General features: G+C 39.5%; 2 protein-coding genes across 2 annotated transcripts in view; both read right to left on the bottom strand.

Annotated features, from left to right (window-relative positions):
- The window catches only part of cep192 (centrosomal protein 192), a 45,114-nt gene extending 41,494 nt beyond the window's left edge, over positions 1–3,620 (bottom strand). Inside the window, exons 1-3 of the mRNA XM_024268056.2 lie at positions 3,443–3,620; positions 2,910–3,217; positions 2,687–2,794 (exon numbers count right to left, since the gene is read on the bottom strand). Coding sequence (XP_024123824.1) covers positions 2,687–2,794; positions 2,910–3,082 — 281 coding nt within the window. The 5' untranslated portion in view covers positions 3,083–3,217; positions 3,443–3,620. The remainder of the gene's footprint in view (positions 1–2,686; positions 2,795–2,909; positions 3,218–3,442) is intronic.
- A 2,020-nt stretch (positions 3,621–5,640) lies between these two features.
- seh1l (SEH1-like (S. cerevisiae)) lies at positions 5,641–13,949 on the bottom strand. The gene is made up of 9 exons (XM_024268241.2): positions 13,707–13,949; positions 13,546–13,596; positions 13,311–13,457; positions 12,271–12,482; positions 10,725–10,823; positions 10,511–10,651; positions 10,278–10,432; positions 8,805–8,949; positions 5,641–5,885 (listed from the first exon to the last, which is right to left on the bottom strand). The coding sequence occupies exons 1-9, from the start codon at positions 13,815–13,817 to the stop codon at positions 5,705–5,707; spliced, it is 1,242 nt and encodes a 413-aa protein (XP_024124009.1). The 5' UTR covers positions 13,818–13,949; the 3' UTR covers positions 5,641–5,704.
- Between the last annotated feature and the right edge of the window lie 241 nt (positions 13,950–14,190).

Genomic DNA, 14,190 nt, shown 5'->3' on the forward strand with positions numbered 1-14,190 from the left:
AAAACTCCAACATCAAAAGTCAAACATCATCATCCAATCAGGATGTCCCATAGTACCTGAAGCTTATACGGTTTCTTTTTGTGTTGTTATTTTTAACACTTCATTTTAATTTCTGGAGATTACTTCTGTTTTCTGAAATATCTCGTTTTTATCCGTTCCTTTTTTTTTTTAATTGTGTTTAGGTTGTTGTAATTTTTTATATGTTTTTGGGTTGAGTGATCTATAAGATTAGGGGTGCAATGATTCATTTGAACAATGGTTCAATTCATATTGACCGTATCATTTATAGTTGGGGTGTAAGATCACAAACTCACGGTTCGGATTAATAAAAAGTGGGAGGAAAAAACAAGAAGATAAAAGCCTAAAATTACCTTTTTGAAAAGCTTTAAAATATATATTTGAGAACATATATAAAGTACTTGAAAGGATAAATAGACCCTCACATCTTTGAACATAAAAATGTAGTTTCTGATTACATTAACATCTCTGGAGACCAAATCTACAAAAACTCTGAGAAAAATAATGTTTTATTAGATATCCCCCATCCAAATTAAACTTTCATTATTTTTTTTGTATAAACATTGGTATTGAAACTAACTGTGAGAACATTTAAATATTTCAAATAATCATTATCTGTGGTACATGTGCAGGTGAGGCCCAGGACAGCCAATGCTCCTCACCGGGCACTCCGAACCCAGACATGGACATGTGCACCAATGCTTTTATTCAGCTCCTCAAAATAGATAAACCTCTCAGAATCAGAGTCCTCCATGACAAAACGTTTTTGACGCAAGCTCCTCCCACATGCGGCGGGAGCTTCAGGGTAACAGACTTTTGGAAAACCAGCAAGAAGAAACTTTGACGCATGTTAAAACAAAGACGCTGTACGGGTCATAAATTTGATGCCAACTGCATTTGATGATGACACACAATTGATTCCGAGACAAATACCTGGTACTGAACAGTGCAGGTCAAGTTTTCCAGAGTCCTTCTATTTCTTCAAGATAATCAAGTGTAAATTAAATGTGTAGAAACGAATTAACAAGAATGAATATCAAATCCATTCACGGTTTAGTTTGATAAAGTTCAGCCCAATGTTGTTTTTCCACATCAGAATAATCATGTGTGATGGACCGGGTCATTTTTATATGAAACTAAAAAAAATAAATACAAAAACTGACGGTGTCTCAATCTAAATGGTATTTTCCTAGATGGATTACCAATTTATCTAATTTTAAAACTTTTTTTGGTAGAAGAGCCATTTGGTCCTGGTTTTTATGGACTGAGACTCAGTGAGAGCCTCAAAGTCTCACCTCAAAGTTAGAAAAAGACACTTTGTTTTAGAGGTCATTAACCCATTTATTTATAAAATATAGCTTTGAAATGTTCTCTACAACTGAGTTTTTCTATTTATAACAAATTTAACTTATTTCTCTTGACAGCAGCACAGACAAGTTCCTTTTTAAAATAAAACCCATTCTGTTTCATCAGATCCTTCAGCTGCAGCACATTTATTTTAATTTAAATGCAAGAATCATGAGAATTATGACTTTGGTTTTCCTACATCCTCTTTCTTCTTTCACTAGTGAATAAAAACACATGTATTTCTAAGTGTAGAATCTACTTTTTTCTGAAACAATGAATTAGCTTTAACATCGGAGCTTTAGCTCCAGTGTTTACTTTCTTTTGGTTATAACAACTCTTCAACATTTGACGTAATTAACAAAACTCCAGCTTATTCTGAAGAAACAGCCTCGCGCTGCTGAAAGGTGGATGTAATCAACGTGAATCAGCTGATTCTGCTGCGAAAAAAAAGACTTTTTTTCCATACGCGCTCTGCAGCAATATGTGATGCTTAAAACATAAAATATTGAAGAACTTTGAGGATAGAAAACTGTGGAGAACATTTTCAGGTTTTGCTGTTAAATGATCCAAAACAGCAGTGATTTTTATCAGTTTTATGTTGTTTATGTTACCGCTGAACAAGAAGATTGACAAAAAAAGTTTAAAATGACAAAGTTTCTTTTTATCTGAATCTTTGTGTTTTTTGATTCTGATCACCTGTTCTAAATAAATGTATAAATGATGATTAAATACAAATAATTAAAATTTTAATCCATATAGTAAATAGACATACACATAGCAATAAACATTATATTGATTCGTGAATCGAATCGGATCGCCACCTAAGTGATGATCCACAGCCCTAATTTTAGCTGCTTCAGCGTTTTCAGCTATCAGCTTCATTGATTTCAGCAATAAATTATTTCAGCAATCTCAGTGGCCAAATTCAGCTTACAGCATTCACACTAGCATTATCACAGGTAATGCTATATATCGAGTTCATAATTATGTTAAAAAAGGTTTTAAAGTTTTGAAAATGTATCTTTAGAGTGTTCAATAAATGTTTATCCTGTTCAGCCGCGACCTAAGGTGTGTTCTGGATTCTGGCCCCTTGTGTGATTGAGTTTGACACCCTAACAGCGCAAGATAACATCGAGTCATTAATAACAATAATTTTAAATGATCTGGAGGGCCGGATATAGTTACCCAGAGAGCCGGATCCGGCCCCCGGATTTCGACTGTGACACACATTGAATACACCATTAGAGGTATTAAGGGTTGTTGCCAGGATTCCAAACTCTCATCCTTCATAACCCTAAAAAAGAGGAGGTTTGCTACTCACAGATCATCTTTGAAGCTCAGGGTGAACTTGGGCTGATCTTCCATGGATGAATGTGAGCCTGCATCCTGCAGCTCTCTGCCCTCCAGGAACGACAGCTCCTCTTCCCCTCTGTGAAAGTGTGCAGAATTTAAAGATTTGTCTTTTTCTGAACAACTTCTGACATGTCTGCGTTCAACACAAACACACAGAAGGGAGGAAGCCTCCACATCTGTCCTCCTCGCACCTGTTGCCACAGCCCGCTCTAACTTTAGCCACCGTGGAGGCGGCCACGGGCAGACCCGGACCCGTGCCCAGGCTCACGTTCCCCAGGGTGGGCCGGCCGCCGGAGCCGTCCAGAGACTGAGCGAGGAAACCGGGGAAGGTTTCATCGTCCAGGCGGTAGAGCCCGTCAGCCATGTTCCAGCAGCTCAGCACATCTGTGGACACAAACACTCCGCGTTCACCTCCACAGACTCGGACACTTCCATCCACTCACTGCCGCTAACGGGACGTTTGCAGGTACCGGGGTTCGCTTCACGTGACCACCTCAGTCTGTGGAACACAAAGACCGAACTTTGTTTGCCAACTAGAGATAAAACTCCCCACATTTTGATTCAGTAGCTAAAACCGAGCAGGGTAACCGAACTTCTCCGAACAAGCTGAGACTTTGTTTGGGATCAGCGGAGTGTCTCCGCAGCACTACCACAACAAAACCCGTATTTGTAAGCGGTTCATACTTTCAGAAGGCAAATAAACGGTTTTTGCTCAAAAACTCACGTTGAGAAATGCAGGAGAAAGGTCTGCGTCTTCTCTGACTCGAGGTTTCTCCTTCTAAACCTCTTCAATCAGTCCTGTAACGACTTATTCTCCTTTCCTTCTCAAACTGAAGAACATAAACCAGACAGGAGCGCCAATTACCACCGGAAGCCCGCGTCAAAAGAATGGGCGGGACTTCAACAGTTTAGAACACTTTGATTGGCTGAGGAGAGAGCAAGGGAAATAAATCGCGTGCCGGGATAGGAGGGGGTGAATGCCAATCTGGTACAGTTTGGACGCCGAGGAAAGTTTGGGAAAGGCGAGTCACGTGACTAAAGACACTGAAGTGCAGCGCGAGCTCCTTTCAAGCAGACTGATCTGTTATTTTAGGAATCAGTCACTGCTACATGACTGTAGGAATTAGTCACTTCGGTTTATTTAACCAAATGTCAAACATAGTCAAGTTATTTAGACAAAAAGTATAAAAGTGTGTATATGTGTATATACACATGTACATATATACACATATATGCATATATATATTTATAGACACATATTATATATATTATTATTCATAAATATTAACAAATACATTCTGTTTTATTAATCACGCGTGTTTGTTAATGTGTCAACATTCACAGCTCATATATACATACATACATACATACATATATATATATATATAAATGGATATGGATGTGCCCCTTTCATCCTCTTGAGTTCGTGGTATTTCTCCAGTTTCTCTTGTTCCTTCTTCTTGATGTTACCATCACTTGGTACTACCACATCCACCACAACGGCTTTCCTCTGTTCTTTATCCACCACTACAAAGTCTGGTTGGTTCACCATTACCATCCTGTCCGTCTGTATCTGGAAGTTTCATAGGATTTTTGCTTTCTCTATCACTTTCGGAGGTGTTTCGACCTTGGGGTTTCCATTCTATATTCTCTAGACCTTTCTGTATATTATTCCAGCTACTTGTTGTGGCGCTCCATGTTTGCTTTCCCAGCCAGCATCTTATACCCTGCAGTTATGTGCTGCATTGTTTCCTCTTTGCACGGCCTACACCTTGAGTCTTGTCTGGTGTGGTAGATCTGAGCCTCTATCACTCTGGTGTTCAGGGCTTGTTCCTGTGCTGCCAGGATCAGAGCTTCTGTGCTGTCCTGCAGGCCAAAAAAGCTAGCATAGCTGAAAAAAAAATAGCTAAATTTAAAAATAGCCTAAAAAACAAAAACAAAAAAGCCCAAGTTAGTCAAAACAGCTAGGATGTAGCTGAGATAATAGCTGAACTCCAAAATGGCCTAAAAAAAACAGAAAAAAGTCTAAACTAGCCACAACAGGATGTAGCTGAAATATTAGGTAACTCCAAAATAGCCTAAAAAATCTTAGTAAATGGAAAAATAGTTTAGATTAGATTAGAATAGAAATAGCTCATTTCAAGCAATCAAGACCAAAATGCTAGCAGAATGAATTTGTAAAACTTCAAAACTGTAACTTTTTAGTATGATTATATATAATAGAAAGGCAGGAATATTATTCTAGAATAAATCAAATTAAACCTGAAATAACTTTCAATATTTTGCTCTCCATAAAAATGTATTTTGTCAAAATTATACAAATTGAAAATAAGCACAGGTTAACATCAGGCCATTAATAACAATAAAATAAAATGATCTTGAGGGCCGGATAGAATTACCCAGAGGGCCGGATCCGGCCCCTGGGCCTTAACTTTGACACATGTGACATAATAATTTCTGATGTTTTCCTGTTCTCTTGGGGTAAAATAAATTATAATAAATCCTTATACACACATTTTCACACTTTCAACGTTAACACTGGTAGGTTGAGGGATAGAACGATTCACTTTCCCCACCCTTCTGTTTAATGGTGCCATAGGTCAGTTTTAAACTGAGATTGTGGCATCTCTGCTAGAGATGTTTGGAGAGAGGAAATCGGTATTTTTCCTGAGACATGAAGTTTTAAAACATGAAAATAACAGAAAAGCTGTTTGAATGGTCAGAGCTGGAGTTTATAGAGAAGTTTTTCATCAAACAGAAGTTTAGAAATTCCCTGAGAACCAATGGTGACTGGGCACCATGCAGGTGGAGTGGACCAGGACGATCATTTAGAAAGCACGGACACTCTTCCCTCCATGACAGACACTTCCTCTCACACACACACACACAAACGCTTCCACAGTCAGAAACTGAAGCACAGAGTTTGTAAACAAGTTTGTTCTTTATTCAAAGCTCATGACAGTCATTCTTCCTACTCTGAGAACAATCACTGCTCTTCTGCCTCTGCTAAAGACAGCAGAGCTCTGGAGGAGTGTCTGTGAGGAAGACTCTGCTGCTGAGGCTGAGAAACCGGCTCAGCATCGCAGTGCTCTATGAGGGAGGAGGGGGGCAGCAGGTGACCGAACCTGCTGCCCGCTCTGGGAGCATCCAAAGGTGGAAAGAAATACCTAAAGCAACAACAGACGGACAAAACCAGGAGGGGAAACAGAGTCGACAAATACAGACAGGGAAGAAGAACGAAATGAGGAGTGTACAGGGAAGGACATGAAACAGGAAGTAGAATGACAAATTAAATGGAGAAATTAAGTACATCTGTGACAGAAACTAAACAGGAAGCAATGGTGGGCGGAGTGGAATTAAAGTTTTCATTCTTTAAAAAAATCCAGGAAGCACCTATGCTAACACCAGACCACGTGTCAATCAGGGAATCATACCTGGGGAGGATCATGCATTTGGTGGTTGCGCAATAGGGCTGCCACGATTAGTCGACCAATCGACTATTTTAATAGTCTAATTTAATAGTCGATTAGTCGTTACATTATATTATATGGAGTCGGAGTGTAGTAATGTTGAAATTTATAATGGTATTCTGCTAGCTTTATGTACTGTTTTGGCATTTATTAAGTTTTTTTTAGGCTATTTTGGAGTTTAGCTAATATTTCAGCTACATGCTAGCTATTTTGGGTAATTTAGGCTTTTTTTAAGCTATTTTCGAGTTTAGCTATAATATCTCAGCTACACACTACCTATTTTGGGTAATTTCGGCCTTTTTTTTTAGGCTATTTTGGAGTTTAGCTATGTTTCAGCTACATGCTAGTTATTTTGGCAAATTAAGGCTTTTTTAGGCTAATTTGGTGTTTAGCTAATATTTCAGCTAGCTGTTGGAGTACTCAGTTCAATCCCCAGGGCGTGCATTGCTGCCTAACTGGGTTCCCCCGAGCCTTTTACATACAGGGTTGCGTCAAGAAGGGCATCCGGCGTAAAAACTCTCTGCCAAATCACTGATGCGAAGCAGCTGTTTCGCTGGGACAACCCCGAATGGGATAAGCTGAAAGGTGAACAACAGCTAATATTTCAGCTGCATGCTAGCTGTTCGGCTAACTAAGGCTTTATTTTTCTGTTTTTTAGGCTAATTTGAAATTTAACTAATATTTTAGCTGGCTATCAACTTCAGCGTTTTTAGCTATCAATTTCAGTTTCTTCAGCGGCCAGATTCAAGTTACAGCATTCACACTAGCATTATCGCAGGAATGCTATATATCTAGTTTTTGGTTAGTTTAAAGCTAATGATGGTTAAGATGTGTGATTTACATCCAGTTTGCGCATGACCTGATTAGTCGACTAATCGGAAAAAATAATCGGTGATTTTCGACTATTAAAATAATCGTTTGTGGCACCACTATTGTGCACTTATAATAACAGTAAGTAAAACGTCAAATATTCACACTCTTCCGTCTCCAACATGACACCCTGTGGGAAAACAGCTATTCACCAGAACATTAGTAATATGCAGGAGGCTGGTCTATCTTTGAGGTGGTCAGCGGCCGCAGGGGAGGAGCAAAGGGAGCTCTCCTGCCAATCCTGCATGCAACAAGCAACACAACAGCAAATTACCCTCAAGACACTGTAACTGGACCAGGGCTGCCACGATTAGTAGACTAATCGACTATTAAAACAGTCAACAAATAATTAAATAGTCAATTAGTTGTTATTTTATAATATATGGAGTCAGAGTGTAGTAAAGTTGAACAAAGTTGTGAGAGTTCACCACCAAAAAATGCACTTTTTTCATTATTTGAGTCAGTGAGACCAAAATTTTATCTTTAGTGAAAAATAGTTCCTTGTTTCAGATGAAGACCTCATTAGAGAGATCAGGAATATACTTTCCATCAAACTCATTTTGACAGGTGACCTTTGACCCTTTATACCCTTCATATATAAAATTGATATTAAATTGTTACGTCATCTCAAGGGGCAGGGCAACTGTCAAAAAGAGTTTGATGGATCGTGTAGGGTCAAAGGTCACCTATCAAAATAAGTTTGATGGAAAGTATATTTATGTCTCTCATTTAATTTAATCTTGTTTTAATGCGAAAAGCTAATGAAGGACAGAGGCTGCACGATTCATTAAAAGTTTAATAATCATCTTATCTGTCTATATTTTTAGTTTAAAGCTAATGATGGTTAAGATGAGTGGTTTACATCCACTTTGCACATGACCTGATTAGTCGACCAATCATAAAAAATAGTTGATTAGTCGATTATTAAAATAATCATTTGTGGCAGCCCTAAACTGGACACAGGGTGAGTATGTGACAGAGGGGTGCAGCATCCACAGCTGTTATTCTGGTTAAAGGACAGCCAGGGTGTCCAGCCGTTAGCCCATGATTATTTACCTGAGCACAAATACAGCCACACATCCAACCTGACAAACACCAGACAGCTCATTAAACTTCTGGATGTTTGCTTTGTGTATCTGCTGTTTTTATCTATTCATTCATAGCGACCCAAGACAACCCAAGGAGTTCCCAAAAGAGACTGGAATGAAGGTGGTTTGGGATTTGTGGATGGGGATCAGAACGTGTTCTGTAAGGAGAGCTTGGTTTCCTCAGTGGAGGTGGCTGTATTCATCCTCACATTTCAGTGTTATGGGTATTACGGTTCATCCAAGATTCTCCGCTCAGCAATGAGTTTGGCTTCAGCTGCACCAGAATGCTGAGACTCAGCTCCTGTCTGAGGTCTTCATGAGAGGAACAACATTCCCCTGGAAAGAAACTGCAGCACATTTTAAACGGACAGCAAGAGCTTTATTTCACTTTCTACAACAGAGCGCCCATTAGCCCTTTCATTAAACAGAGGGAACAGGGCCCCTCTTGTGCCATACATTAATAATAAAAAACAAACAAAAAAACCCCTCCCAGAACAGAGGGATGTTGACAGCCAAGCTCTTTGCAGGAGGCGCGGTCGGTGTGAGTCCAAACAGCAGGTTCAGTCGTTTCAGTGGCAGCTCCAGGTCAGTAAGACGCCAAATGAAGCAGTCAGGCTGAACTGAGGGGGTGTGGCCTCAGACGCACCACGCCACCTACCTTCCTGCTGACATTCCATTCAAGGCATTCTGGGAGAGGAGAGAGGAGCCCACCATGGTGCTGATGGGCTGACCTGAAGAAGCGCTCAGCGGGCTGCCATCTCCCCTCAGGATGCCGGTGCACTTCCAGTTGTCCATGTAGTTTGCTGCAGAGTATTCATGCAGAGGTCAGTTAAGAGAACTGCGGACACCTCAAACACACCTAAAGCTGCGTTCACACCGGACACCATTTGGAAGCCAGGGGCGTCCAGTTTCAGTGTCAATACACTAGGGCTGCTACGATTACTTTATATTATATGGAGTCAAAGTGTAGTAAAGTTGAGAGTGTTCACCACCGAAAAATGTTTTATATTTGAGTCAGTGAGACCAAAACTTTATCTTTTTTGAAAAATAGTTCCTCGTTTCAGATGCTAACCTCATTTAAAAGTGATTCTCCTCTGCCTTTCCGTATGTTTTTCAGAACATGAAAAACATACACTTTCAGTGATTTCAGCAATTTTTGTATCAAAACGTTCAGCTCATTCAGGACATTACTGCTTGTATTTTTGGTATTCATAAACTTTAGAGTTTTTAAAATATTAAGCAAAATATGCCCTAAAGAAAATGAATGAGGAAGTCTTCAAATTTAAGAATTTTAAAGTAGATTAGCAACAAATTTAAATATATTCATGACCTATGTTTTCATCTTTTATAGTAATTTTTAAAAGATTGGGAATTTAGCTAAGATTTTAGCAACATGCTAAAGCTTATGGCTAATTTTCTATATACTGTTTTTTTAGACCAATTTAGAATTTAGTTTCTGTTTTAGCAACATGCTAACGTTTTTGACTAATTTAGTTTACTGAGGAATTTTACGCTATTTGGAGTTTAGCTAGTAATTAAGCAATGTGCTAGCTCTTTTGGCTAGTTTGGCATCTACTGAGGTTTTTTGGGCTAATTTGTAGTTGAGCTCATATTTTGGCAACACAATAAATATGCTTGCAAAACTGGCATGTATCAGGGATTTTAAAGCAATGTTACTACAAACTTTTCAGAAATATAGGTCAACTTTAACACTCTTTCATAGCTCTTTAACTAAATTTTCAGTCTTTCAGCAAATTTAACATTTTGCAAACTCATTTTGCATTTTCAACAAATCATTTGCATTTTCAACAAATGCATTCTCCCAGAATGCATTGCCATTTTCTGCAAAAAGAAAAAATTCCATATTTTTTCTGAAAATTCCATATCGCCCAGCCCTAAGTGTAAGATGCAAATCTATGGCGCGAATCACGCTTGGTGTGAACACAGCACTAGACATTCTGAAACTCAAAAAAATAAAATGTTTTCCTTAAATCGCGTATTTGTGAATCTCAATACATCCAGCTGCTTTAGAAAACGGTCGCTCCACCACTGACAGATTGAGGTGCAGGTTCAGCCGCCGTCCCTGTTCCTGCTGAGCAGCAAGAATGCTGAAGGTGGAGCAGCTTCTTACCTTTCCATAGTCGCACACAGCCGTCGTCCCCGGATGAAGCCAGCAGGGTGCTTGTGATGTTCCAGCTGACACGCCACACCTGGGAATTGTGATGGTCGAACTGCGCCACAATCTGCACCTCAAACTTGCTTGGTCCTGTACTGGAGCTCTCCTTCCTGTTCCAGAGAACCAAGTTATACGTTTTGTTCAACTTTGGTTAGGCTCAGTCACCGTGACGATGAACAATACATCACCTCATGGGAGCGAGCTTGAATATTCTGACATCTTTTGTTGCAATAGCGAGAACATGGAAAGATCTTCCCAGGTTTGGAGCGAATGCGATGTCGTGGACTGCGTCGGTGACGGTCATCAGCGTCTCCACTTTGCCGTATTTCCTTTAGAAGAAACAGGAAGTGTGAGGAGTCTGCTCCGTCTCCGTCTGCCCTGCTGGGTGCTGAACACGCTCACCGTGTGTTTTCGTTATACTCGTAGATCTGAACCTTCCCCCCGTACGCCACGTTGCTGTCATCACTGCCCACGGCAAACATGGAAGGGTGAGCCCGCGAGCTGAGAGAGAACGATGGGATAAGATGACTCAGCAGAAATCAGCGGCTCCTGCATTCACTCTGTCCTGTCATCAAGCAGCGGTCTTCGCTTGTGTGAAATGGTGAAAACTGAGAACGACATTGCTGACATTTGGAAAAAATCACATTGGTGTAGTCTGCAATAAAATTACAAAATCTCTGGGCATCATTAGAAGAATAAAAGATTATGTACATTTTTATTATTGTACTATTCCCTAATTTATCCATATATCTCTTATTGCAAAAGGGCTGTCACGATTAGTAAACTAATCAACGACTAATCGACTATTAAAATAGTCGATGACTAATCTAATAGTCGATTAGTCGTTACTTTATATTATTTGGAGTGATAGTGTAGTAAAGTTAAAAGTTTATAATGGTATTATGTCAGCTTTTTTGGACTATTTTTGCATTTATTAAGGTTTTTAGGCTATTTTGGAGTTTAGCTAATATTTCAGCTACATGCTAGCTATTGTCTAATTTAGGCTTTTTTTTGTTTTTTAGGATATTTTGATATAGGATATTTTTTTTGTTTAAACTAATGATGGTTAAGATGTGTGCTTTACATCCAGTTTGCTCATGACCTGATTAGTCGACCAATCGGAAAAAATAATCGGTGATTAGTCAATTATTAAAATAATGGTTTGTGGCATCACTATATTGCAATTTAGTGTGGTAAGTACTTGTCCTACTTATCTAGAAAAAAATGGTATTTTGCAAAAGGTATTTGTTTTTTTTTTGGCCACAAATTGTGTTTATGATGCACCCAGTGAACCAAATTTTCACAATTACAGTTGTTAAACATTTATGATATCAATATTTATGAGATACTTACATTTTCTCTACTGATCAATCAGGACAAGTATTGCAACAATTTCTAAAACTATTTCATTAAATAAAATAATCTACTTATGGTACCAGACAAGGATAGATAGTCCTCCTCCCCAATCCATAAGTCAGAAGTTAAGTTTTTTTTCTCGTTATCGTGGCAACAAATTATTAAAAAAGCTCGAGTCTTTTAGTCAAAATTTCAATAAAAATAGCCTAAAAAAGATTATGATCTCAAGGTATAAAACTGGAGTTTACTAATTTAATTTTTATAAAATCAATTTGATTTGAAATTGTTTTGTTAGAGTTGTTTATCTTTTTGCTTTAGATTATTCAATCTAGTTCTTTTTCGTTTACTTACTGTATTTAATTTTATTTTTTGACAGATGGGCTTCTGTAACACACCATCACATGATTTAACTTTTTGTGTTTTTATTTTGCTCGTATTTTTATGTCCTCCTTATGTGTGTAAATAAATAAATCAAATTGCTAACTCTGACTCAGCCCAGCTTTCCAAACACGGAGCAGTGAGGGAACTTCTCCAGAACTGAACATCCGGTCTAACCAGAACATGAAGCAGAATCCGTAAAAAGCTAAATAACCTGGAGGGGTTCCAAGAAATGCAGCTGCAGCTGAGCTTGCATGAGATCTCGTGTTGCAGCGACCACTGACTCAGGTTCATCACATCAGGAGCTTCGTAGATCCTCACCACACCGTCGGCGGAGCAGGTGGTCAGCATCAGACCCATGTGTTTAGGAGCAAACTTCACATCGGTCACTGATGTCCTGCTGTCCACAAGTGTTGTCCTCTTAATCTGGAATGGAGCAGCAACAAACAGTCAAATGACCAGAACTTCTGCAGGTTGTTGCTTCCAGCTACTGCTGCCACAAACCATATTAATAGTCGACGAATCACCATTATTTCTTCTGATTAGTCGGCTAATCAGGTCATGGGCAAACTGGATGTAAAACACACAACTTAACAATCATTAGCTTTAAACTAACGAAAAACTAGATAGATAGCATTACCTGTGATAAAGCTAGAGAGAATGCTGTAAGCTGAATGTGGCTACGGAAGATGCTAGTCCTGATAGCTGAAGATGCTGAAATTGATAGCTGAAAAGCTGAAGCTGATATCACTGATGCTAATAGCCAGCTAAAATATTAGCTTAATGCCAAATTAGCCTAAAAAAACCAGAAGAAAGCAAAGTCAGCCAAACACCTAGAATGTAGCTGAAATATTATTTAAACTCTAAAATAGCAACAACAACAAAACAAATCTAAATTAGACAAAATAGCTAGCATGCAGCTGAAATATCAGTTCCAAAATAGCCTTAAAAAACCTTAATAAATCCCAAAATAGTCTAAAAAGCTACCAGAATGCCATTATAACTTTCAACTTTACTAGACTCTGACTCCATATAATATAAAGTAACAACTAATCGACTATTAAATTAGTCGTCCACTATTTTAATAGTTGATTAGTCGTCAATTAGTCGACTAATCATGGCTAATCGGATCTAGCCAGCCGGTTTTGGGGTGTAAGCAGAATATATAAAATGCATAAAGTAACGACTAGTCGACTATTATAATAGTCAATTAGTCGACTAATCGTGGCAGCCATACTTCCAGCACTGACTGACCCAGTGGCTCAAGCCTCTCTGCTTGTCGTTGGACTCTCCTACAATCTCCTCCCACACCGCAGCGGTTCTGTCAAAGGAGCAGGAGGCCAGAACCTGCCCGAACTCTGGATGAGCCCAGGTCACTCTCCACACGGAGCCGCTGTGCGTCTGCAGAGAAACCAGGAGGATGCTCACATCTGACCAGCATCTGAGTTTTCAAAAGCTGGAGTTCAGCGTGAGGATGGAGAGATTTTACCTTCCAGCTGGCTGTGCAGTGCCAGTCTCCACTCTCGCTTTTGTCCCAAACCTTAGAAAAACACAGAGAGCTCAGAATGTGACACATGGTCGCCCGGCAGCCCGGGAACAGTTCACAGCAGAGGACAGTGGGCGCGAGCTCCGAGGCTAACGTTAGCTTACCTTCACACTCTGGTCACTGGAGCAAGTCGCCATTCTCCGGCCGTGAAAGTCGTACGACACATCGTGAATTAGATCTTTGTGATCCGCCGCGATACTACGAGCCACAAACATGATCCCGGTAGCAGCGCGCCGCCGGCGTTACCTCCAACAGCGCGTTAGCAGGCCTATAGCAGTCTGCTTCCAGCACGGAGCCACGGCGTGGAGTATAGCGCCGCCCAGAACCAGTGACGTCTGGCGAGCCTGAAGGGAATCACCACTGGAGGGCGCCATTAGAGAGTCTGCAAATGTCCAACCAGTTTAATTTGACGGTGTATGTGTACAATTATATTATAATATATACTGCTCACAAAATTTAAAGGAGCACTTTAAAGAAACACATTAGATACATCAGATCTAAATATGAAGTTGGATATCTATACAAATAACGACAGGGCAGTGTCTTAGGAACAAAAGGATTCCAAGTCTTTTAATGGAAATAAAAGTT

The sequence above is a fragment of the Oryzias melastigma genome, linkage group LG16 (genome assembly GCF_002922805.2).
Source record: "Oryzias melastigma strain HK-1 linkage group LG16, ASM292280v2, whole genome shotgun sequence".
Lineage (NCBI taxonomy): Eukaryota > Metazoa > Chordata > Actinopteri > Beloniformes > Adrianichthyidae > Oryzias > Oryzias melastigma.